This window comes from Ambystoma mexicanum, chromosome 6p (genome assembly GCF_040938575.1).
Source record: "Ambystoma mexicanum isolate Mex_15411 chromosome 6p, UKY_AmexF1_1, whole genome shotgun sequence".
NCBI lineage: Eukaryota > Metazoa > Chordata > Amphibia > Caudata > Ambystomatidae > Ambystoma > Ambystoma mexicanum.
The window spans coordinates 212,453,931-212,479,262 of record NC_090935.1 but is presented as its reverse complement, the minus strand read 5'-3'; the positions used below and the strand labels follow the sequence as shown (position 1 = coordinate 212,479,262).

The 25,332-nt window shown below is 44.6% G+C and overlaps 1 protein-coding gene across 7 annotated transcripts in view; it reads right to left on the bottom strand.

Moving 5' to 3' along the window:
- The window catches only part of SETBP1 (SET binding protein 1), a 386,838-nt gene that overhangs the window by 355,041 nt on the left and 6,465 nt on the right, over positions 1–25,332 (bottom strand). For 4 of the 7 annotated variants that reach the window (XM_069626886.1, XM_069626885.1, XM_069626891.1 and 1 more), the window contains exon 2: positions 7,953–8,590. In XM_069626886.1, coding sequence (XP_069482987.1) covers positions 7,953–8,441 — 489 coding nt within the window. In that variant the 5' untranslated portion in view covers positions 8,442–8,590. The remainder of the gene's footprint in view (positions 1–7,952; positions 8,591–25,332) is intronic. The other 3 variants (XM_069626888.1, XM_069626887.1, XM_069626890.1) reach the window with 1 other exon arrangement.

Here is a 25,332-nt window from a genome sequence, read left to right as displayed (position 1 = left end):
TAACCAAGAGGAGCCCTAGGATCATTAGCCGAACTACTCGCTACTCACATCTTTATCAGGGAATTAGCAGCTGCCATTCAGGCAATAGCTGCATATCAGAGCCCAGGTCTGGATGAGTTTCCCACAGATATTCTCAAAAATCGTTCAGAGCTGAGAAAGCACTGCTGGCTACCCTACTTGACACTATTCTCGTTGTCGTAAGCTTACCCGTGAACCAAAGACAATTGGCCATGCCTACACATTTCTGATAATAGTCAATACACCTATCCAGATACACGTTCAAATAATGTATATTTGTTTAACTTGAAAGTCACTCCCCAAAAAGAGCAGAAAAATGTTATAATGCAAAATATCAATTACCTGCACAGTAAAACCAGGTTTTCAAGTATCTAAATAAATATTAGCACCCGACACGTGGGTAGCAGCCAATCAGGAGGCAAGGAATGCAGGCTGAATCTCCCGTTGTAGGCCTCTGTTCCAAGCTGCCATCTTCCCCCCACCATCCCTTCCCTTTATTTCTATTTCTGTCCCTCACCACCTACCTAATTGGGCGGTGGGTGATGCTGCCACTGCAGCTGCTGCTGCTGCTCCTTCCGCTCCTGGTCCGTTGCGCTCCATATGGAGCCCCGCCTTACAGATCCATGGTGGCCCTCTTACTGAAGTAGTTTGATTCAATAAACAATACTCTGCAAGGCGTCCGTTCACTGAATCAAAATACAATGCTCGAGCGATTAACTCGGGCCGGATCGGGTCTAAACGCTTAATTGATTTCTTTATGGAAAAATAAAGGCCATTTACAACTATTCTTAAGTAGTAGTTTGAATGACAGAAAAATGATCTGTGACACACAGGGACACAAGGTACCATAAGGGTGCAAAGCTTATCAGCTATTGTAAACAATGGGTCAGCATAGGGCCTTAACCATTATTATACTATTGTGACACATTCATTGCAGGCCAACCAATCAGAATTGAGGAATTACTCTTTTCTGTCCAGCTCAGACACTATGAACACACTGATTTATAATCCCTGTCTCTCCCCGTTTCTTCCTCCTCTCTTTTGATTTCTCATCCTGTGCACTAGTTTCCATCCTCATCCATCTGCTGCCCATGCCATCACCTAACTCTGTCTCGTTACATTCACTGAACCTGTCCTTCCCTGTTAAATGATCCTTTCCACTTCTATTCAGCAGGGAGCCATCTTGCCTCTCACTCCTACAGGTTTTTGCCTATCTTCCACCGCCATTGCCCTGATTTTTGTCACTTTGCACTCTGATTCCGAAACAGCCTCTCATTTAGTGGTTGCCCGATAGCCTCTCCCTTTGCAGTCTGCCTGCTGAAGCCCAGACACTCTAGACTGTTTTGGCGTATCATCCTTCAGTGTATACAGATTGCTATGGCAGCCAGGCACTTGGGATACACTGTGACCTCTCTATTTCTGTATTCCTCTGTGTGTTGGACAGGGTGTTGAGAACTTTAGCCCTTTAGCTCGGGGACAATAGTGACCATTTGTTGTACTTAACCTGCCTTTACGGACGTCGGTTTGCTCAGCACTATCCTTTACGGACGTCGGTTTGCTCAGCGCTATCCTTTACGGACGTCGGTTTGCTCAGCGCTATCCTTTACGGACGTCGGTTTGCTCAGCACTATCCTTTACGGACGTCGGTTTGCTCAGCGCTATCCTTTACGGACGTCGGTTTCCTCAGCGCTATCCTTTACGGACGTCGGTTTGCTCAGCGCTATCCTTTACGGATGTCGGTTTGCTCAGCGCTATCCTTTACGGACGTCGGTTTGCTCAGCACTATTAATTCAAGCTTTTGGGCACCTAATGGCTGGCATAACTTCTGGCCTTGGGTGTGCATGCCTAAATACAAAGGCTGATGTGTCCCTCTCAACTATCCACATTAATGCTCACTGTCCTCCTTAGCCAACATTCCATCTGGACAATGTTCAACCCAAGGTTTTCAAGCATAATCTCGTATACTATACAGCATTGCAGACTTTGGGGTGAGGGCTGCAAAAGGTGTTATCATCCCTGATCGTCATAATGCATCTTCAGCAATGTTGCAGGCCTAAAACACATGTGTGGGCTGATAACAACTGTTAAAGTCCTCTCCCCTAAGCTGTAAGACCCAAGAAACATTCTCAATTAACCAATTGGTAGGCTTGACTCCATGGCAAAATCAATGGAAGATGGGCGCACGAAAGAACCAAGACGGACTATGTTGACCACAGACAGCTAATGGTGCAAAAATAAACCCATAAGCCAATTTAACAAGGAACAAGTCACCCCCCAGATTTCATCACTTGTAGAAATGGCAAGGAGTATAATGGCTCCTGCCAAGAGAAGGGCAAAGCAATAAACCTACTGACTCTTCCAAAAAGAAAAATCTAAAAGATGATTACAGGTTTTACATTTTTCACAAAGCACATAAATGCTATCAATTTGTAAACAAGGGAACCATCACCCATAAAAGAGGTATAAGAAGGTAAGACTTCTCCTTGTCCTCAAGCCCAGGGACTGCATCTTTCCAGTCATAAAATCTCTTCACTTGCTCCCGGTTGTTGCTAGGATCAAATTCAAGGCCCTCTGCATCAGCTTTCTGGGATCCGGGATCAAGCAACATCCAACTCTCTCTCTCTAAATACCACCCTAGAGCCCTTTGGTCCTCTGTCTTCAACGCTCTGCGGATCAGATGCTTCTCTAAGCAGAGAGTGGGGAGTAGAACTCTCCCCTCTGCAGGAGCCTCCCTCTGGATTGGTCTCTCTGCCCCTCAGAGGCTTAAGCCGGATCTCCTTAAGGTCCGGAAGCTCAAGACCCTCCTTTTCTCTTCTTCCTTCCTTCGCCCCCTCCGCTGCTAATGCCCCCCCCCCCCCGTCTGTCACAGTGACCAACTGTCTGGTTTCCTTCTGAGTTCTACAAGCCACCAGGCTCCCCGCCCAGTACACCCCCTTCCTGGCACTTAGCATGTGAACCCTCACCTCCTTCACCCCATGCAATCCATGGCACTTGCTCACCTGGCCTCCCCTTAGCACTCGCCTAGATCCTGTGCCCCCTCCTTAACCCCCCTTTCATTTCACTCTCTCCTATTGCCCTGCACTCTCCTTTCCACCCTAGCAATTCGCATTTTGCGCAAAACCGCCCCCGCACATACTTGTTGCTGCACTTGCACGATCAGAATGTCAAAAGGCTTAGTAACCCCGTTATTGTTATCTTTCTTGCTTGTCCCCCACCTTTTTGTCTTGTGAGGCCTTGCAACGCCACCTGTTGCAAAGGCGCCTTACAAATAAACAATAAAATAAAATTGCCACACTACCACGTCTGCCACACTCGATTTTCTTGCCTCTCTTCAGCACCAGCAGCAACACAAGCATTTCCCCAGATTGAGAACGTTTTCATGTGCATGATATGTGCATTCAGATTGGGGAACTCCTCTTTACTCTTTGTAGTGACATGTATTCAATACAATGTATGATGTTGTTTACTACGAATCAAGCTTCTCAGTAAATGGCTGAAGCCTGTGGATTCTCCCATTCTCCATGTACAAAAGCTGCCCTGTGATGGGGCCATGCCCTAGTGTGCCCAGGGTGCATCTCGGAGGCAAGAAGTACGTCAAAAAGTGAGGCAAGAAGTACGTCAAAAAGTAGGAGCCACCATGACCCGAATCTAGATCTGTGAAAACCGACAGGGAGGAAAATATGACTGCACACTTGCATTTCACAGATTTAAATGCTAAGCCTCGAATACAAAAATGAAAAATAATTAAATAGGCCAGATTTGAAAAATGTTACAATGTTGAATTTCTGAGTGATGCATCTGTTAGCAAGCAATGTAGACGCCGCCAATGGACCACACCGCTGATCTCGGAACCAAGCACTTTATACACGTGTGCCTCAATGAACATCTCACCCGTCCTCTACCAGCAATTGGGTTTGCATGATTTGATATACAGCCACCACACCCACCATTTTGTTCAACGCTCTAGACGCCAGCCCCACCCACCATTTTGTTCTACGCACTAGACGCCATGTTTGAGACACGCCTGGTATGACGAATGCCACCTAAGGGGCACTTCTGTTCTCTGTGATAATTAAGAGTTCACGTCGAGTTTAAAGATTTGTTTTCAGGGCCACAAGTCATATAATCGCAGCGCCACTGTTAAAAGTCAAAGCAGCCGTGCATTTCGAACACGTCCCCCACAAACCATTCTGTTTTGCAAATACATGTTGCCTAAAGGGAGCGGCTCCTCTTTGCGCCATAGCATCCTCTAGCCTTATACCTGCAAACGGAAGGAAATAGGAATAAGGCTTCCTACTCTCCTGTAACACAGACCAGCGTTTACAGAGATCCAATAACCAGAGCACCTCCTCTAAAAGACAAAGCAAATCTAACCAGCAAATTACAACAACAGACACTCTCCTCCTAGCCTTCTGACGAGCTGGCAAAGCAAGCAGACGGGCTGCGCCACCCTGATGCACCACGTGACTGGCACTGCCAGTACACTGCATACCCACATGCTGTTATTTGAATTGCTTCAACGTTTTCATTGCTCACCCCCTGGCGCTGTTTGCATTGAAGCAGCCGCCTCCATGCTACAAAGACATATGTAGACATTAGACAATACAATGTAGCTTAAACTATCCACAGGAAACATCAATTTCAAAGGCCTCGGAAAAGGCTTTAGTTTTAAAGGAGAAAAATCATTTTCGAGGAACGCTCCCACACCCCACTTGGGGCAATTTGCGCCTCGCTGAGCATTATGAATCCGCATCCATCGTTCCTTGGAAACGTAGAGCCATCCAGCCAGTGCTAACATTTACAATTTCTTTTATAGAATACAGCATGCGTGTTGCCATTCGAGTGAGTCCACATGCAGCATGTGCTATAGCTCAGGATCAATAATCAACATGCAGCACGCAGCACGCGCATGTCAGCACGCGCGCTAATGGGTTGTTACTTCCGGCAGTTAGGGATGTTAACATCTAGGAAGGCATGTGAGTGTGCACTGACGAAAGACTCCGTGGATGTGTCCCAGGAAAGTCGAGGACCGGACACATGTTGGATTTTCAGGATACCCCTGATTAATATTCATGAGAAAAATTTGCATACAATGATTCTAAATGTATGCAAATTTGTCCTTATGAATATTAATGAAGGATATCCTGAAAACCTGTCAGGATTCCTGGCATCGAGGCCTTAAGTTGGACAATCCCTAAAAGAAATAAATGTAACATTCACAAAACCACAAGATGGCAAAAATACTGCTCTAATTTCTCTGCTGTTCTGACACATAGTCCTCAAACGCCAAAGAATCAAATACAGAACGTAGCCGTCCACATAGATGAGTGAGTGACTAAGCAGCTTTAGTAGGTACAGTCGGTGGACGTTCTTAGGGGAGCCCCTTCAGGAGATTGCATCCTTAACCCCAAGTCTTACTAATGTATAAAATGTGGGCAATGTGTTTTGAAAGGATTGTCATTCTCACTGATGGTGACAGAAGAAGTTCACACATATGGCAGGAATGTCTTCATTGATGGGCTAAGAAGTCTTGTAAGTGCCAGTGGCCAAAAATTTGGAAGGAGTGCTCAGTCTTTTGGGCGGCTCAAGGTGGTGGGTGTTATTGACATAGCCATTCTTCTGTTTATTAAAGATGTCCAACCGATTAGAATAACCACAGCCAATGTCCAATTTGGGAACAAGCTGCTTTACTGGAGCTCACACAGGACATTGCCACAATAGATTATCCTGCCTAAGACTTAAGATATGTAGGGTTGTCTCAGATTTTCAAGTGACCAGAATTCATTTTGACAATCAGAAAACTTTTGAAGGTAAAGATATGCTACATTTTGCTCACAAATTAAAGCATCTTCTGGTGTAAAAATAGGCACATCACTGAGCACTTAAAAAGACTGCACTATCAATTGACAGACACAGCATTGAAACTGGTCTCAGGTTTTGCACTTAACTGGTGTACAGATTAGCAGAGGAAGGGATTTGTTTTCGTGTTTGAACTCTTAGACCCATCTGCTCAGTCTGTTAGTGGGGAAACCTTCAATGTGGTTGGTCTCCTGGACTCTTTGAATAATCAAGTCTCGGGAGGATAGCTGAGGGGCAACATGCTTGCCTTGCAAACAAAACGACACGGAGCAACACAGGTTCAATCCCCGGTTCCGCGCTTAGAAACCTCTGAGTATTAAGTGGTTATACATAACCTATCATATCACACTCTGTTTTGCAGAGAGACCAGAAAACGTACAAGCATCTCCACTATAGGCATGCTAATGATGATCATGTGAGTGGTCAGAGGGGGTCCTGCAGACCTAGCATGATTCTTATACTTGCTCGAGGTTCAATAGGCCCAGTCCCAATCGCACCTCGCTTGGCCATTAACTGTAATCTGTGAAGCCGGACACGTCCGCTATCACAAACACCCTCCCAGTGGCCACCAAGAACACATTTTTTCTTTTTGTTCTTGAATCACGTTACAGCACCACAGCATTTACATTGATACAGTTTAACAATCCTTTTGTAACTTATAATACCCGCTATTTGGCATGTTTCTTCTCAGGGTTAAGAGCATCCATTTTCTTTACATTCATTTTTTTAATGCAAATCGAAAGCATTTAGCAAATTACACCATAATCCTAAGAGTTCAAAAGAGTAGCTCTTTTATGGAGTGGCCTAGCCCATGTAATCAAAGTTCCACACAGCTGCCACCCGGAGCTGGCTTTTCCAGCACATAAAGAGGGACTCAATGATGATACACAACTCAAGAATAGACTTGCCGGTAACATTTTTTGACCTCACACAATACCCAGAGGACGTAATCTAGGAATGGTTCTACAATACCCAACAGAGCGATGGATAAAACATTGAAACTGTAAACTACTTCTAGATTTTACAAAAGGACAACTGTTCTCATTTTAAGCGTGATTTCATTTTGGCATCCTGAACATGAAAACAAGTACTCAATCTTTCAGAACGCGTTCTGCTAGAAGGCAAATAGAAGACAAACATTGCAACCGGATGTGTAGGCAAATGCAGCGACAGATGACGTTGCCAGGACACTATCTCACATGGAAACCCCCCCAGACTTAAAGTCAGACGATAATAATTCTGATCTGAAACACAACTAGTAAATCTCAACCCAAGCTCTCTTCCAAAGGGTCAAAATGTCAAATTGCGAATTACTAGCCAGGCATAAATAATCACTAGCCACCTCCATTCCCTGCATACATATATCACACCATTTCCTACTTGCCAAGAGTCAATTATCGCTCACCAATGGATAGTGACGAGTGCACCTTTTGAAGGATCGTTGTAGAGGTAGAGCACAGAAGGAATGAATGGCACCCAACATTTTTCATTCTACCCAATATTTCAGAATAAACTTAACCCTTTTGCTCTGGCTATTGGGACATGGGGGTATGGGAAGGGAGCCACAAAAAAAGCATCCCTTCAATTTGGGGCATAGGTATACATCCTGAGTCTTTAAACCACAAGAGGAGATACTGTTCGCAAAGCAAATATCTTGACTTGGCCTGAGGAGAGTGACTTTTTTAATCAAGTAAAAAAGAAAAAAAGAAAACACTTATTAAAGGTTTTGAATGACAGTTGAAATTAGGGTTACGGGGAAACCATCGTTACTGAAAATGTAATAAAGTCCAATTTTACCATAGTAGGATGTAGACAATAAAATGGGACTTGTCACTAATGCTATGTCACAGAAGCACCCTAGTATCTTCCCAGTCGCAGCAGGGCCAAGATGGCAAGCAAAACAATCAACATTGTATGTACTGCAAGCCGTTCGCCACATCTGAAAACCTTTGGCGTAATAACCCAAGGCACTGTTGCAGTAGCTCTATGATCACAATGGAGATAGCAGTCATACATAATTGACGCGTTACAAATGGGCCAATATAACTGGAATGGGATGTAGAGGTAAATATTACCTTCTTTTTAGAGTGAGCCCGATCATCCTCTTTTCCCACTTTGCTATTTTTCCCAGACTTAGAAAGTCGCTGCTCTCCAGATTGCTTGATGGTGATTTTAATCTCAGGGGGGCAGATGTAGTTCTCCAGGTTCTTTGGAGGCTTCTTGGCGCGTTTTGTGGTCTGGATCTTGAGTTTAAGGCTCCCCTCTGTGAAATTGGCCTCCTTGATTGAAAACTCTTGCTCTTCTAGCCCGTCCCCTTGCACCCATTTCTCGCTGTCTGCATTTGAATTAGAATCCACATCACGCCCAGAACCAAGTTCATCCTCCTCCTCAGCCTCCATTCGTCCTCCGCCTGCAGTACACCCCTTGGCAGATCCAGGTGCTGGAATCTTGGGCTCTCCCTGGCAGCTGGAAACCATAGGGGGCTTCATGATGGCCAAAGGGGGATGGAATTCTGCATCGGCCGCCTTTTGCCGGACACCGATTGCGGTTTCCCTTGACTCCATCACAATCCAATGGAACTCTGCAAACGGTGGTGTGGGTGCGGAAGACAACTGTCTGAAAATTCAGAGAAATGCACCAATTAGGTGTCAAACTTTGATTCCCAGTTGTCCGAAAACAGAAAGGTGTACGGATGCGCTGAAATCTGAAACTGCTGAAAGGTAAGAGAAAATAATGATCAGTAACCAAATTCAAGTCAAAAAGGAGGCAAGAGACATACTGCAACAAAATCAAATGTACACTGGATATCTGCAAGGACACGAACCCTCACATATGGTGGACAGCAGCGCTCAAACAAAAACATTTGGTAACACTTAGTAGAAAATCCATGAACACAGAAGAGCGAGATTAGAAGTGATGAACTGTAGTGAAATATGTCACACCCATACAGTGTACAAATGTGGAAGCTTTTAATTGTTAACCAACAAAGCTTAAAGGCAGGATATGGCTTTAGACTTCAGCGCATTTGTGATCCCAAACTGTATTGACCTATTAGGGCCAAAATGCTTCCCCGCTAGGTTACAGCTTTATAAATCCCATGTATCCTAAAATAAACAATGGAAGATCATGCAGGAACTATCCCATAGACATTAAATGGAGTGTTTCTGTCTGAGAATATCTGCACTTGTATAAGGATTTAAGGGAATAAGCCCAAGTTTGAGAAAGGCTTAAGCGAGGCTGAAACACATGTCATGTATGGGCAATGTTGTGAATGAGCAATGTGCTACATACAATGTCCCCCGTTTTTGGTTTTAATTAGGCTGCCTGGGGCCCCGCCAGGGTGCATCAACATAATTTCTCATTCATTCTAAGGAGTGGGTATATCTCAAAGCACCCACAAGGTTTCGACAGGCAACAGGAGCAGAAGAAGGAGCCTGCTGGCGCACAGTGACAAGTCTTACCCACCGCTCTCCCTTTTTTGAATACGTCTCATTTTCCTAAAACAATTTGAACACTCAATTCAATCACATTCATGATAACCAAACTCCCATCATTCAATAGTTATATCTTATCAAGTTGTGTATTGACTTTAATATTCATAACATATCATTCATTCTTATACTTTCCTGGGAGTGAACCCCAAACTATTTGTTTAAAGACAAATTTCAATTACTATCTAAAATCTTTTTCACATACTAATCCTTAGTTCCAACGTTCCCTCCATCTGAAAATGTTCAGTGCAATTGTTCTCGAAAATCTTGCATCAAACGTCCATCAAGATATTCATCCACATATGTTTTCAATAATCCATAGTCAATGTGCGGTCTATAGTAACCCTGCAATGTTGACGTCTGGATACTGATAACATGATATAGTGGACATAAGTGACAGCAGTAGCAGAGACTGACTGGAACCTAATGCAGTTGGCATCTTCGTTTGTTAATACCTGTGGCTTAAGGCTCCAATGGCAACCATGACACCTCCCCTCACACTTGTTACAAAGCCTGATCAACCAGGGGGGGAGGGGTCTAGACAACACTGGAACAACACACTTGTTTGTTGTGGAAGATACTAGAGGCCGACTACCCTCATGGAACCGACTCAAGGGGGAAACCCAAATGACACAGATCAACCTCACGCACAGAGAACCATCAATGACAAGAGGCCCCGCAGAAGAAGAGCACTGGGCTACACCAATACCTTACAGCATAGCGTACCTTGGCAAACGAATAGCTAACTACCACTTGCACACACATGGTGACAGCTTAAGGTCATCCCATCCTCTATACAGGTCAAAGGGCAGTGGCTAACAATCACAGACCTCTTGACCCAGTCAGCTACACACAACATGCATCAGTTAAGAAAGGGTACACTGACCTGCCATCTACACAGACAAAAAGGTGTGAGGCAAGGTCATAGCAACAATGGACTTCATTAAAGAAATGTGCAGTAGTGGAGCAACCCCCAGACCATCCATTAGAGATACCCAACAGTACTGGCCCTTGGCTCCACGATGTCTATAAAAATACTGCTGCTGGGAACCACCAAACATTATTGCCGACTGGAGAGGAGAGAGCTGCATGAGAACAGCGGTGATCTTGATGCCAATTCCATCACACCCCTACAATACTGGCAGCTTTGAATGTTGGTTCAGTATTGCAGAGTGGGTGGTAAATGGAGCAAAGGAGCTGGATATCTGATCTTAAATGGGATGCACCTGTGGTCCAGCAAGAGTTTCAGCATAGGAGGTGACCTCAAGGATCCCTCCCCTGCTGGTGAGGGAGCCACAACTCAGTGTTGGGCTCCACATAGCCACCCTCTTCGAACACAGCCATTCCCGCATAGTATACTGTCAGCCATGCACATTTTACCACAGGTAAGGTGGAATGGGCTGGCTTCTTGTAATTTCATGCTGCCCAAGTCATTTCCGCCAAGTAAGAACAATTACCATCCGCTGAGGTGGACAGCAATTATTCTGTAATGAGGCGAAACCTCCATTTAGGATATCCCAAGGAAAGAAACCCAAAACATGCAGGGTACTCACTACTAACTGTTTGCACCGTGATGAGGAGTCTGCAACCTGCTGCGCCCAAGATGTTTTTGACTACCACTCCCATAGTTACTCACCATTTACTACACTTGGTATATTTGATGGGAGTTGTAATACAAAATATCTGGGAGGTCCAAAGGTTGCAGAGTCCTGACCTAGATAGCTGGGTGCATGCAAAGGTAGCAAACCCAAGCCTTCTTCATAGCACCCTCTGTGGAGAAACCAGAATATGCCATTAAACAAAGAGCTTGACACCGACTTTAGTGAAAGCTGCCGACCGGACGCTTCAGCTGGACTCCCAAATCGGAGAAGCCCAAAACAGAAACAGGACATTATACCACAAGACCTAAGACAAATGCAGGGCCAAGAGATTTTGCAAATAGCTGATGATACTGCACACCACAACCCAAAATAAGCACTGTAGCGTCTGACAACACACCTATGCACTTTATGTTCCAGTGACATCACAGTAATCATTTATTTGCACGTTTGCATGATTCAGGTGGTGCATCACATACAAACATGACCTTTGATTGGAGTTTTCTAGCTGCAAATCTGCTGAAATGGCACTCCAATGTCTTACTACAGTTGTGTTCCACCTGGGTATACAGATAAAATTAAACAATGTGCAATACAGTATCACGATAGACTGGGCTGAATTTTGCAACAATGGTGATATGTAGCTCATATCCATAAATTTGCAATTCTAGAAATCGACAGATAAAATGTAATATTTCTTTATATACTACCAACAGTCAGGCAATCTTAATTCAATACTGGATTATAGCCAACTGGGTTGCCAGGGGCATTGCTGGATTTCTTTATTACTGGGTGATCACTTCCGTGCACAGAGGAGTATCCGAAAGGGGGACTGCATGGGCGAAATCTTACGGTTTAAGTATGCAATTACACTTGGTGTGCATAGATTTTTAATTAAACTTTGCAGTAGGAAAATACTCTCTCGTTTGAAAGTGTCCCCTGAAATTACATTTTCAAATCTTTTGAGAAAATGTGAACACTTGATCATCTTCTGGCAGGCCCTTGGACCCTCAGCGTAATCAACGAAGGTAAATCAAATACCGTCTCATTTGTACTGAGCCGATAGAGTGATGAAAAGGGTGCGGGAGGCACATTTTAGCAAGGACCGATGCGAGCACGGTCTACTACACTGTCCAATCAGACATTAAACAAGCTGGAGATTAAATGAAACACTGGAAAATCCAGAGGGTTATCAAAAAGACAGATTGTATAGTCGCGGAGACCAACGCGAACGCTTACGTTACAGCATGCAGGTGGCCTCTACATCCACATACAATGCCTTTATGAATGCTTCACAAGATCCATAACTGGGTGATTAAAAGGAAACGTACCCTCAATGGGTCTAAAATTGGAAGATGGATCATTGGATCAGTTAGACCTTCGTGCTCACTGTTTGAAGTGCCGAAAAGCGATAGGCTCGCCACCTAAAACTGCCCCGAGTCGTGAGCATTCAGTTCTAGGAGAAATGACTGTGTCGTGCCTGAAAGTCACTACAAACCATATGGGAGCATCAGGATTTCTTATTATGGAACGGTCCAGGGCTTCAAGATAAACCCTTGCCGGTTTAATTATATGATATGATAGGTTATTTATAACACGCTTATTACCCAGAGGTTTCTTAGCGCAGACCCAGGGATCGGACCTGTGGTGCTCTGTGTCGTCTTGCTTCTAAGGCGAGCACGTTGCCCTTGAGCTATCCTGCCGAGACGAATAATTTCTGCTAAGATCTGGGGTACCTGCACATCACAACTTCAAAGGCTAGCAGGGTCATCCTAAGCCGTTCATTCGTAACAATTAATTTTAAAAAAAGTAACATCTCCTACTTAAATGTGCTACGAAATGGCAAAAGTGAAGTGCTGTATTAAAATGGTATTTATCATGTAAATATAAGCCCTTTGGAAATTCTGTGAGAAACGACACTTTTGGGGTTTTTTTCAAGGTCAAGGTGCCCTAGTGGAAAACCTGAACACGAAAGATATCACTACATAAGTGATTGCACCAGGAAGAAAGCTAGGAGTAAATAAGATGGCTCAGAATGCAAGCCTTAACTGCCAGTATTGGACTGCATGCGACCTCTTTGAGGGCTGCAAGCACCTCGCTTGGCCACCATAGCGTGCTCTTTCCCCCAGCTCCGGCATTTCGGGGCTCCGCCTCCTTCTTCAGACACGCCGCAACATCAAGCAAAATGGGCCACTGACTTCTGAACATGTTTTGCTGGCTTTTCTTTTCCGCGTTGAAGCTGCTTCAGCTCAGCATATGTGCACAATCATTTTTCAAATTGGGAACCAAGCCCTCTTGCTCAATGGCTAAATAGCCCTGTAGCCCGCACCTACGGGCTACAATAACTTGTTAATGACCCTCAGCCCCCGTTAACACACTGACTTCACGCGGGTCATTAACTTTAGCTTCCAGACCAGTAACAGCCAGTGTAGCCCACGGGTTTGTGATTTATGACCATCATATAATAACATTTAAGTACCTGATAATGCAGGTAAATCTCTAGTGTCAGTTGCACCAGGCTCACAATGATGGCCACTTACTTCCAAACATTGGTGCTCTCACATGGAGAAGCCTCAAATTTCACTTTTCCTCACACTCCAGAATGCTTTCTCACTACATAGGCCTACTTCCTCTACACACGGCAAATATTTACATATACATGTTTTGTTCGCACCTCTTACCCAACCCTTAAACCTACAATTGTGATGGGTTATTTATAACGAGCTTAATACCCAGAAGTTTCTAAGCGCGGACCCGGAGATCGAACCTGTGTAGTTCTGCATCATCTTGCTTCCAAGACGAGCACGTTGCCCCTGAGCTATCCTCCCGAGACTAAATACGTTCAGGTGTATCTGAACTGTGCCCAGAACGTTTTCTAAAACAACTCTGATGGCTTTTGTTGGCCCACAATGATACATTTCTCTGGGTAGGCATCTCTTCTCCATTCACACATAACCCAACTAACTTTCTGACAAACCTCAGATCAAGTCCACAGTTGTTCGGCAAGTAGCGTGTAATGCATGGCCTCTTCTCATTCCTAGATGCAGTAAATGCCATGTACCCAAGATGTACCATATCTTTCCCATGCTGCAGGCCCGAGGGTTTACCGTCTCAAAACGTACAATGGGAGCAGCTGTGTTCCCTGGGTATACCATAACTTTCTCATGCCCTTTTCCCATAGATTCCACTGTCATGTTTTACTAAAATATGTGGTTGTAGCATAAATTAATGTAATAATATTAAGGACTTAATGTACTGGAGCAAATTTGCAGTGGTATCTATTTTTTCCCTTTTACATCCTGAGAAATAAATAACAAAGCAGGCGGATAGCAGCAATCACCCTTTATGCATTTTTAATTCCATTGTAGAGGCTTAAACAAATACCAGTGCTTCATTAAATTTGATCAAACAGACTACAAATAAACCTTTTCGCCCTCCCCCACCCCCCCCCCCCGCAACCCCATCTTCCATTTCATTATAGCCATCAGGTTTCGGTTTAAAGAACTTTCCCAACAGTTCCAAGATCCCCCAGCAGCTTTACGGCAATTCTCCTGCTATGTGCTATGAGCAGACATGGTTAGTTATTCTCTATGTCTACAATGAAGCATCCTTTCTGTGAGGTCAGCTCCCCAGAGAGTCAAATCATTTCTCCATCCAAAAGACACCAATTGCTAAAGAAATGAAAACCGTTGAAGAAACAGCTGTCTTTCCACGACTGACGGTTACATTCTTCCAAAGAGCAGCTTTCAGGGACCTTCCACATAGAGTGATCCTTGCCCAAATGTTTTAAGGATCCACCAGGAGTGAGATTCATTTTCAGTAATTTACCATGATAAGTTGAAAGAGTATCTTCATGATAAGCTGGAAGGGACCAAGTCAATATTCAACATAATCAAAATAACCTTGGATGCCGAAGGGAGACATGCAATAATTTTAGTATGCACCGTATAACAAATTATCATGCCAGATATCCACTTTTAAACACAAACGTTTTACAACGGAGGCAGCTTAAATCCGCTGCCTGAACATCAAGATACACCCTCTAAAATATGATGGGGGTCATATTCAACAGAGACTTAAGCCATTAAAATTCCAGCCAATGGGTCACAACCCTGCCGTCTATCGGATAAACGCTGCACAAAGCTCTGGAAGCAATTCTGGTAGTTCCCAATTGTTTTTGGCTCTCATTTGTAATCTAAGGAACACCCATGTCCAGGCCCTTCTTTATGACCATTAAAATATCTCATAATATTGGAAGATTCTAGTCAGAATAGGCGACAGGTTACATGTCTTTATACCAAAGTAATTTCTAAAGAATGCCCATATATCGAATCTTTGATATTGCCAATTTTTATAGTTAATGCACTTTATTTGCTTGGGGTTCCCCAAACCATGTTTCCCACTTCTAAAAACCAATCACGACCGTTTCCCCAAAAAATGTAACCCTTTACCCCACCCTAAATACATTCACTATAAAAGTTTTCAATATGCAATATTCGATATATGGGCATTCTATATAAATCATTCAATATAAACACTGTATACCTAGGTGACATGGCTCTTTCGATATTAATTTAGCTTGATAACTATAATGTCAACTGTCTTCCCAGCATGCATTGCTTTCATTCCTAATGCACTACTTTCATTATTTGGACATCAGAAAAAGTCAACGATCGCCTCGGACGAATTTGTATCAGAATCAGAGGTAAAGATGTTGATAATATTTTTAATAGCACACTTGGGTAATACAAACACAACAGATTCTCAACTAAAAGGAAGCTAACCAAGGAGGCTGAACATTTCCAAGCAGCCACATGAGTCACGGCCCACAAAGAACAAAATGTGGTTATCTCATCCACATTGGACCTTCTCATGGATACCTATGCTACACCCCTGGATGCAATCATACATTACCACCTACGCGGCCATATATCCATTGCAAACTTAATTAAAAGAACCCCCCATGAAACAACTACTCTAGATATGCTGTGTGTTGGAATCGTACCTTACTGGGGCATTTATTTTTCCATGTGGCTATTACTATGACATTGCAACGCCATTAATCATATAAATTCATTTTGGACTTGAGAGCTGTGTGCGGGGGGACCTTGACACTCACTAGCTTGGACCAACACATGTTAACATATTTATAGTACTGTTTAGGAGGCCAGCAAGGCCCTTTTCACCATGATCAGCAACATCAATACGGTTTCATACACAATCGTTGACCACGCCCACAGCATCGGATTCAAATAGCTGCCACTTACAACAAAACATATGTCATAATGAGATGCAATCCTTATTCGAAATGTATCGAAACAATCCTCGTCTTGGTAACTAATCAGCACAACCATTTTGACTCTCAGGAATATGTGTGTATAGCAAATATATAAACATTGATAGCAACTATTTGTGCTAGAATCTCTCATGTGGGGTTGCTAGTATCTCATATGGGGTTACTAGTATCTCTCATGTGGGGTGCTAGTATCTCATGTGTGGTGCTAGAATCTCTCATGTGTGGTGCTAGAATCGCTCATGTGGGGTTGCTAGTATCTCATATGGGGTTACTAGTATCTCTCATGTGGGGTGCTAGTATCTCATGTGTGGTGCTAGAATCTCTCATGTGTGGTGCTAGAATCTCTCATGTGGGGTTGCTAGTATCTCATGTGGGGTTGCTAGTATCTCATGTGTGGTGCTAGAATCTCTCATGTGTGGTGCTAGAATCTCTCATGTGGGGTGCTAGTATCTCATGTGGGGGGGTTGCTAGTATCTCTCGTGTGGGGTGCTAGAATCTCTCATGTGGGGTTGCTAGTATCTCATGTGTGGTGCTAGTATCTCTCATGTGGGGTGCTAGTATCTCTCATGTGGGGTGCTAGTATCTCTCATGTGGGGTGCTAGTATCTCATGTGGGGTGCTAGTATCTCTCATGTGGGGTGCTAGTATCTCTCATGTGGGGTTGCTAGTATCTCATGTGTGGTGCTAGAATCTCTCATGTGTGGTGCTAGAATCTCTCATGTGTGGTGCTAGAATCTCTCATGTGGGGTTGCTAGTATCTCATGTGGGGTTGCTAGTATCTCTCATGTGGGGTGCTAGAATCTCTCATGTGGGGTTGCTAGTATCTCATGTGTGGTGCTAGAATCTCTCATGTGGGGTGCTAGTACCTCTCATGTGGGGTGCTAGTATCTCTCATGTGGGGTGCTAGTATCTCTCATGTGGGGTGCTAGCATCTCTCATGTTGGGTGCTAGCATCTCTCATGTTGGGTGCTAGCATCTCTCATGTTGGGTGCTAGCATCTCTCATGTTGGGTGCTAGCCTCTCTCATGTGTGGTTGCCAGTATCTCTCACGTGTGGTTGCCAGTATCTCTCACGTGTGGTTGCCAGTATCTCATGTGGGGTTGCTAGTATCTCTCATGTGGGGTGCTAGTATCTCTCATGTGGGGTGCTAGTATCTCTCATGTGTGGTGCTAGCATCCCTCACATGTGGTTGCTAGTATCTCTCACGTGTGGTCGCTAGTATCTCTCACGTGTGGTTGCTAGTATCTCTCACGTGTGGGTGCTAGTATCTCATGTGTGATTGCTAGCATCTGATGTGTGGCTGCTAGTATCTCTCATGTGTTGTTGCTAGTATCTGTCATGTGTGGTGCTAGTATCTCTCACGTTTGGTTGCTAGTATCTCTCATTGCTAGTATCTCTCATGTGTGGTTGCTAGCATCTCTCATGTGTGATTGCTAGTATCTTTCATGTGTGACTGCTAGTATCTTTCATGTGTTGTTGCTAGTATCCGTTATCTCTCATGTTTGGGTGCTAGTATCTCATGTGTGGTTGCTAGTATCTCTCATGTGGGGTGCAAGTATCTCTCATGTGTGGTTGCACACCATGATTATGCACTATATCGGAATTGTTGAACGGGGGTATTTAGGTAGATTACGACCCCTCCTGAAAATGACCCTTTAGATGTCTGAAAGGCTATTAGCACACTGAGCTATTAGCAAAACTTATTTTGTAGTTTTGGTTATGAAGTAAACCAATTTGACCTCGATGGTGAGCAAAGAAAATAGACAAAACGAGTTAGTAAGTTAAGTGCTCTTACAGTATTTGACTAACAAAATTGTCTTAACAAATACTTGGTTAAACTGGAATGAGTTCAACACCAGCAGGCATTTGGTGCAAACTAAGAGGTAAACACTTTCTGGGTAAGAAAGTGAATACCCTTTTCGATATTTGACCATTCTCTTTCATGTGTTATACTGAATGTTGCAACGAAAACAAATATTAGTCCCGAAAAGCCGGGTCTTGTCCAAAGAAATATTGCCTGTAAATTGCACTGTTCCCTGTCTGCAGATGACCTCCGAACGTTCAGAATGCAGTCAACACCAGTGATTATGGTCTTCAATCTCAGCATTCTGATTGACTGAGAGGAGGTCATTAAGGATCTCCGTGTGCTAATTAAGCGTTATAAACTACACCAGCAGGCTGTAACGGGAGTTATGGACCCTCATGACAAGGTTAAAAGCATGAGTGCAACAATGGAGTTTAAAGAGGTTTATGCGCCCACAACTCCCGGTATGTCCTGAGGTTGGGGTCTATAACGCTATTATGTGCCATTTAAGAAAGTTTAAAAAAGGGGAGGTGGAAACAGGCAATAGGGAATCGGCTTTGGGTGGTTGCAAGGAATTTGGCAGCATGTGGTTGTGTGAGGACTGGACAAGGAAGATGTGGGTCTTCAAATACTGTGCCAGAGCAAGTCTTCTGGGAGCAGCCTGGCAAAGAATCGAGAGAGTCAGCGGGGTGGGCTCAAGGCGGGGCCACGTCTGCCAGGTGCAGCCCAGCAAAGAACCAGTGAAGTGGCAAAGGACAGAGTTAAGAGGCTGCATCATGTCTGCCAGGAGTGACCCAGGTTTCAGGTAAGGAGTGGTCATGCTGAGGATGAGTGACGTCCGAGGCTGCATCTGTCAGACGAAGCCTGGGTGAGGAGGGGTGAAGTGTCATAAGCAGTGCTTCCAAATATGCTCTGACTGAGAGGGAGAGCTCGCTGAGAGCCCTGCCAGAGGCGCTGACCAAGGAGTGTTGCAACGTCCCCCCATTGGTCAATCAGTAGCTGTAGATTTGCGAGCTATATCGTCTTGCATAGACCCCAGATTGACCACAAGGGGAACAATGCCAGCATTCCAGAGCACATCGTTGCTTCATAGATCAGCCCTGAGGACCATAGCAGGAGCTATGTGCCCTGCAAATTGAGTTAAAGTCCAAAGCGCAAGGGCGTTTGACAAGGCATACGGTCAAACAACATAAAAAGAAGGATCTATATACAAGTATATAGGAGGTTATCAGTACAGATATCGGCCTGGGTTATCACAGGGAACTGGCTGCAGGCACTCTCTGTGCTGCTGGTAGCCTTGGAATGCTGCATTCTAAACAATGCACATGCTATATTTAGGCAATAATGCCCGAGTCGGGGGGCATTACTGCATCAGGTAATGCCCCCGGGGGCCCACAGTTACTTAACGAAGGCCCTGGGGGCATTACCTGATGCGGCAATGCCCCGTCTGCGAGGGTCTTATTGCCAATAGTATCCCGACCCGTAGACCAGGGTACTAATGGTGTGTTTTTCCAGTTGCGAGACGCTTCGCGTATCGCAACTGGGAAAACAAATAAGAAAAATAAATGCCTGCAGCGGACTGGGAAACATAGTCCGTTCTCCCTTTCCGTGGTGGCCATAGTAAACAAAAAAGATGGCTGCCATGGAACGGGAGAAGGGACCTTCCATGGCAGCCGTGAACTAGAACAACAGCGAAGAAGCAAAGGATGTGTGGTGTTGGGTAGGATACGAGGGGACTTACTGCTGAGGTAAGGCATGACAATGCACCAATGGGTGCGTTCACGTAAGTAAAAAGATGGCAGCCTGGATACTAATGGCCCTTATAGCATAAAGATTGTCCAAGAGAATGCTTCCTAAGCATTCTAATTGTTATAATTAACCCATATAGACATAATACGAGTGCCATAGCGGGGATACGGGCCCTGAAAACCAAGTTAAAGGCCTTAGCGCAGTGAGGGCCTTTAACGATGTGTACAGGGTCTTAACTCCCAGTATGGTCCGAGGGAGGGGTCTATAATGCTATTTGTTCACCCTTCGTTGTTTCAATTAACAAAGGGAAAAAAGTGATTTCTCCTCCTGCTTGCCAAAAACCTCAAAATTTGTAATATATTTTAAAAAATTCATTAAGATCCAATAGAAAATGTTCAGGATTTTGACCAGCAGGTAGAGAGACATTACTTTTTTTCAGCCTCTTGAACTAAGGAGCTAATATATGCTAATGAGCATGCTCTAATGAGCACTTACGTGTTGAGGAAGTAGAAACGGGTGGTGACCCCTACACAGCTGGCCCGCGTCTGCCGAGTGCGTCCCAGTAAAGTAATGGGGCGACAGTTTGTGGTCAGTTTGTGGGAGAGGCCGAGCCACATCTGCCTGGTATGGCCCAGCGAAAAGTATGAAGGCTGGGGTGCTGGGCCAATGGCCCCAAATAAGGAGGAGAATGGGGGTTGCAGGAAGGGTTTTCAAGTGCCCAGGCTGCGTCGGTCAGGTGTGGTCCAGGTGACTAGGGGGCCAAGGAGGCGAGCGTTGCAGACCGCGGGCTGCTCTCAGCACAGTGCTGCCGTGAAGAGAGGGAGCACCGCGCTGAGAGCTCTGCTCTGCTCCTTGGGTGTTACTATGATGCTTGACTGAATCTGCAAGCTATACCAGTTCATATAGCTTGCAGATTAGCCAATCGCCATACCACGTACAGCTCAGGGGTGCACAAATTAGTTTTATGCCAGGGCCTCAGACATGAGTTGTCCACCTATGTTCCATGCCCATTTCAAAGCCTATTTCTCCATTTGTGTCTGTAAATACTGTTCTTAAAAGTTGCTATATTTTAGTTGAATACTATAAAGTGTTTTTCTGTCCCATTGATTGGGCCTTTTTAATACAATACGTTTTAAAATGTAACTGATTACATGCAAAACCCACCAGCTACCAGCACACACCTTGCACAAGCCCATTCCTAAAGAGTCTACATATGAGAATAAATCAATAACTTCAATGCAGGGAGCACAATGAACATCCACACAGACCTACCAGAACTGCTAAAGAACAGGCACACACACAAATGCTTTGAACAATCTGTGCTTGGAAACTCCAGCAGTAGATATTGCAAACGATTCGAGTTCCAGTTTGTAGATCAAATAACAAAAGAAGCTACTCGTTAAAACAAATCACAATCCAAATGGCATGAAAAAGCAATGCCTATTACCTTACAATCAACATTGTAGCAACTACTGAACGTCCATGGAGAACACGTGGTCACTTTCAGGAGCATGCTTCTTCAGGGACCCAACTGTTAATGATCAGCACAGGGACAGTGTGGCAACATGAAATGGGTTTCTCTATACTGTGGTATGGGAATTTCACATTCGGCCTTAATGGGGGCCTGGGAACATCGGACGAGTGCAATGCTTCACAGATACTGCATGCTGTTTAATGTTAAGATGGGTTTCACTTCTATGAACAACTGACAATCAGTTCCATGTCATGTGTGGCACGTTATGCCTGCTGTATATGCAAAAGTGATTTCCATGCTTGGACATGGAGGCCCACATGCAAAGAAGAAGGAAGAAACTACTATTAGTAATGCCTGATCAGAAGTAGTAAACTTATTTTAATGTGTATGACTAGGTACAAAGGAATAATTATTACAAAAAATGACAGTTTTCCAGTAAAAATACATTACAAAATACTCCCATTGGCAAATGGACTTCTATTCCCAAAAAACATTTTACTATAACTTTAAAAATGTAGGTAGTAAAACACTCCCACTTCAAAATCTGGAGCAATGCCTCCACCTATCTGCAAAGCCTGTAAAAAGGGTTTTTAAAAAACAAAACGCACTCCTGAAGTGCCGACCGCTCAAACAGGAGCAGGCTCGCCTGACTTCCCGTCACGCCCTGCCACTCATTGGCTGGGATGGGGCAACAGAAAGGCGGGCAGATCAGGACAGTAAGCCAGGCGAGCATGCGCCTGCTATATGGCTGCGCAGCAGAGAATTTAAAGGTAAGTGAAGTATATTTTGGCCCCATCCCCTCGCACTCCTCTTCTCAGCTCCCATCCCCATTGCATGCCACTTCTAGCCCCCTTGCACCTGGGCCCCTTGCACCACTTTTCTCTGCCCCCTCGTCCCCTCTTCTCGGCCCCAGCCCCTCAAACCGCTCTTCTCGACCCAAACCACTTCGAAACCCTCTTCTCAGCCCCTAGGCCACTCACACCCCTCTTCTCGGTTCCTAGCCCCCCTCGCATCCTTTTCTCAGTCCCCAGCATCCTTGCACCCCTTTTCTCAGCCCCCACACCCGCTCGGACCCCTTATCTCAGCCCCCACCCACTTGTACCCCTATTCTCAGACACCAGCCCCTTCATGCCCCTTTTCTCAGCCCTCTGCCCCATGTACACCTTTTCTCGGCCCCACGCACCCCTTTTTCTCAGCCACCAACCCTCTTGCAGCCCTTTTCTCAGCCCCCAGCCGCCTCAGACCCCTTTTCTTGCCCCCATGCACCCTTTTTCTCATTTGTTATTAAAAAACGATCACGAGTTAGCTGCCCCCCAACTCACCTCATTAATGCTAACCATAGATAAACCTTTAATAACCTCTATGATCATCCTATGCATTAACCCAATAATTTGAAACAAAAAGTGCCTAAAAGCAAACTAAGGTAAAGATGCATGCCATGATTCAGTACATCACAAGGTCCTGTGCATGCAAAGCCTCCTCCGACAAGGCAAATCAAACATGAGGGTGCGGTCTCTTAAGTGCCCTCTAAATTCACAAATCTTAGTTAAACCCTTCATTGGCTTTCACTCAAAAGGCACTTCAGTTCTCTCCACCTTCATAGTATTGGCAAGGTAATATCTGACTACAGTAGAAGACTCCAAAATAACAGCACCAATTGCCAACCTTATGGCTCCAAGTCCTCTTGAAGACACTAATCTACCGATCTTTTTGTGGTGTAGGTGGTCTATTCGGTTTTCATGGCCACATTGCGTCCGCCACCAACTGTATGTGGCATGCACATTGCTGGCTGCCTTGGACACCACCCCCTCTGAGAGGTGCAAGCAATTCTTGGTAGTTTAGCACCTTTTTGGTTTCTCAATAGCAGCTGTGCTTCTTCTATTTATACCGTAACTGTCTTTGTTCCATCCCTGGAATCATTTGCACCCTCCCCATTTTGGCAACCTTGTATCTTTCCATCCTCCACTTTTATTGCTGCTACACAGAATACTTAACATGGGTACGATGTTGTTACATCACCAGGCTTTTTTTTTTCGCAGTTTTTTGCCAAAAATGCCTGGCTGAAAAAACTCAATCGACAAATATGGGGGGTGGGTAAGGGTATGAAAGGGGTAGGGGGAATAGGGACTAGATCATAGGGAAGGAGGAGATTGCGGGGGAACCCCCAAATAAAAAAGGAAACATTTCTATTTGTTTTTTATGCCAAAAATATGCCGCAAACTCTGCAGAAAAAAACCTGCCGATCTAAGAGCATAGAATCCTTGGCATGACTCAATCCTCTACTAATTCCCCCCAGAAGTAGGCTTATTCATCGGGAAAAAAAGTGCTTGAAGCATTTACCTCAAGAAATGTAGATGGTGAATTGGGATTAGTCAATATTGGTGGGTGTCGGATGTGGAGGTATGTACAGATAGTGGGGGGATGGGGCAACCTTCCCCCGATTTCTGTAATAAAACGGTGAGCAACAAAATGAATGACCAACAGACATACAAGCATTCCTCACATCCCTATTTAAGCTACATTGATTGCTTAGGGCGTTTGGTTTTTGCTCTTCTGTGGCCTCATCACCTGCCACAAAGGCCAGCAACAGCATAGTAACAACTGGCCCAGCTGCTACCGCCACTCACGATCTCATTAGCCAGAAGCTGCCCCTCTCGCCCTGCCCTCGACCCTCCTGCAACCTCATGTTGCATATTTATCAGGACAGGCCTCAGAGGTTCATAGTCCTGGCAAGGTTTCCACTTGAAAAATCACTCTCAGGGCGCAACCAGATACCCTTCCTGCTGAGAGATGCTGTCCTCTCAAATAGATTTGTGGATCACAGTTTGAAAGTGGGGTGAATCCAGTATGAGTACATACAAAGGCACACAGAATCCAAAGTCAGATCTGGACGACCCTGGACTACTCACAGTTCATGTTTCATCGCTGCTCTTTACATCCACACTGAACGTTGTCCCCAGTTTTACCCTTAAGTAACAGGCACTATTCTCCCTGCTTTTCCACTTCTTTTCTTTTGCCTTACTTGACTGTCTTCAGTGTCACAGGGCTCAGTTATGAGGACGAGAGTAATGGTAAAAAAGGGGGTATTTGTAAATATTGCCCGGTTTACCACTACAGTTCATTGTGAGTTTTGAAAACCAACAGGGCATGAAACACACTTTTAAGAGGCGGTATTAGCTCTACTCATAGTGGTGCAGGCGGTATTGCCTCATACAGTAACACTGCCACTCCCAATGCATCTTATGGGATATTAGAATGGGGGGGTAACAAAACCCATAGTTGTGCTGTGAATTACCATTACCACTGGGAGCAACAGTAATTCTGTTTGTGGTATTTAAAATGCTACTCCCATCAAACTCATAATGGTGCCCATATTCCCTCTGCGTGGGTGTTTTCCGCCTGATCCTGCTCTTCCAGTCTCATTCTGTGCTTTCTTGTTGTGGGAGTCTTTTTATGGAATATGCTTCCACTGTAGCCAATGTTGATATCCTGCATATGTGGAAATATTTGTCTCACCCCCCCCCCCTATCATTATTTTACTAAAATGCAATGCATTGATGTATTGCGACTCTCCTTGGAAACACGTGTTTTGAATGTATTCACCAATTTGCTGTCCTTATCACTACTCTCCGACTCCAGGATGAGACCATGTGCAGTGGATGACTCCTCGCCAGTGGCGGCACTTCAATAGCACAAGCTCTAATTTTATGTGGCTTATAAGTACCCCTGTGAACACTAAATCCTCATTTGTTATCATATATTGATGCACATCCAACTACTCAAAGATAGGGAAGCAGGGTGCAAAATGTACACTCGCTGCTAGCCATTGGCTAGTGATATTGACGAGTAAGAAATGGTGTCCTGTGTATATATCTACAATTGAGGTGGCGAGTGACTTTTTAATGGCGGGTTGATAGCATGCAACTTGAATGTTTGCTGCCTGTAAGGAAGCAATGCATGCCCCCACACAACCACAGACCTTCAGAAAAGGACACAATACTCTCAAAATGGCCTCAACACTGATGTGCACTGGGGTACCACACC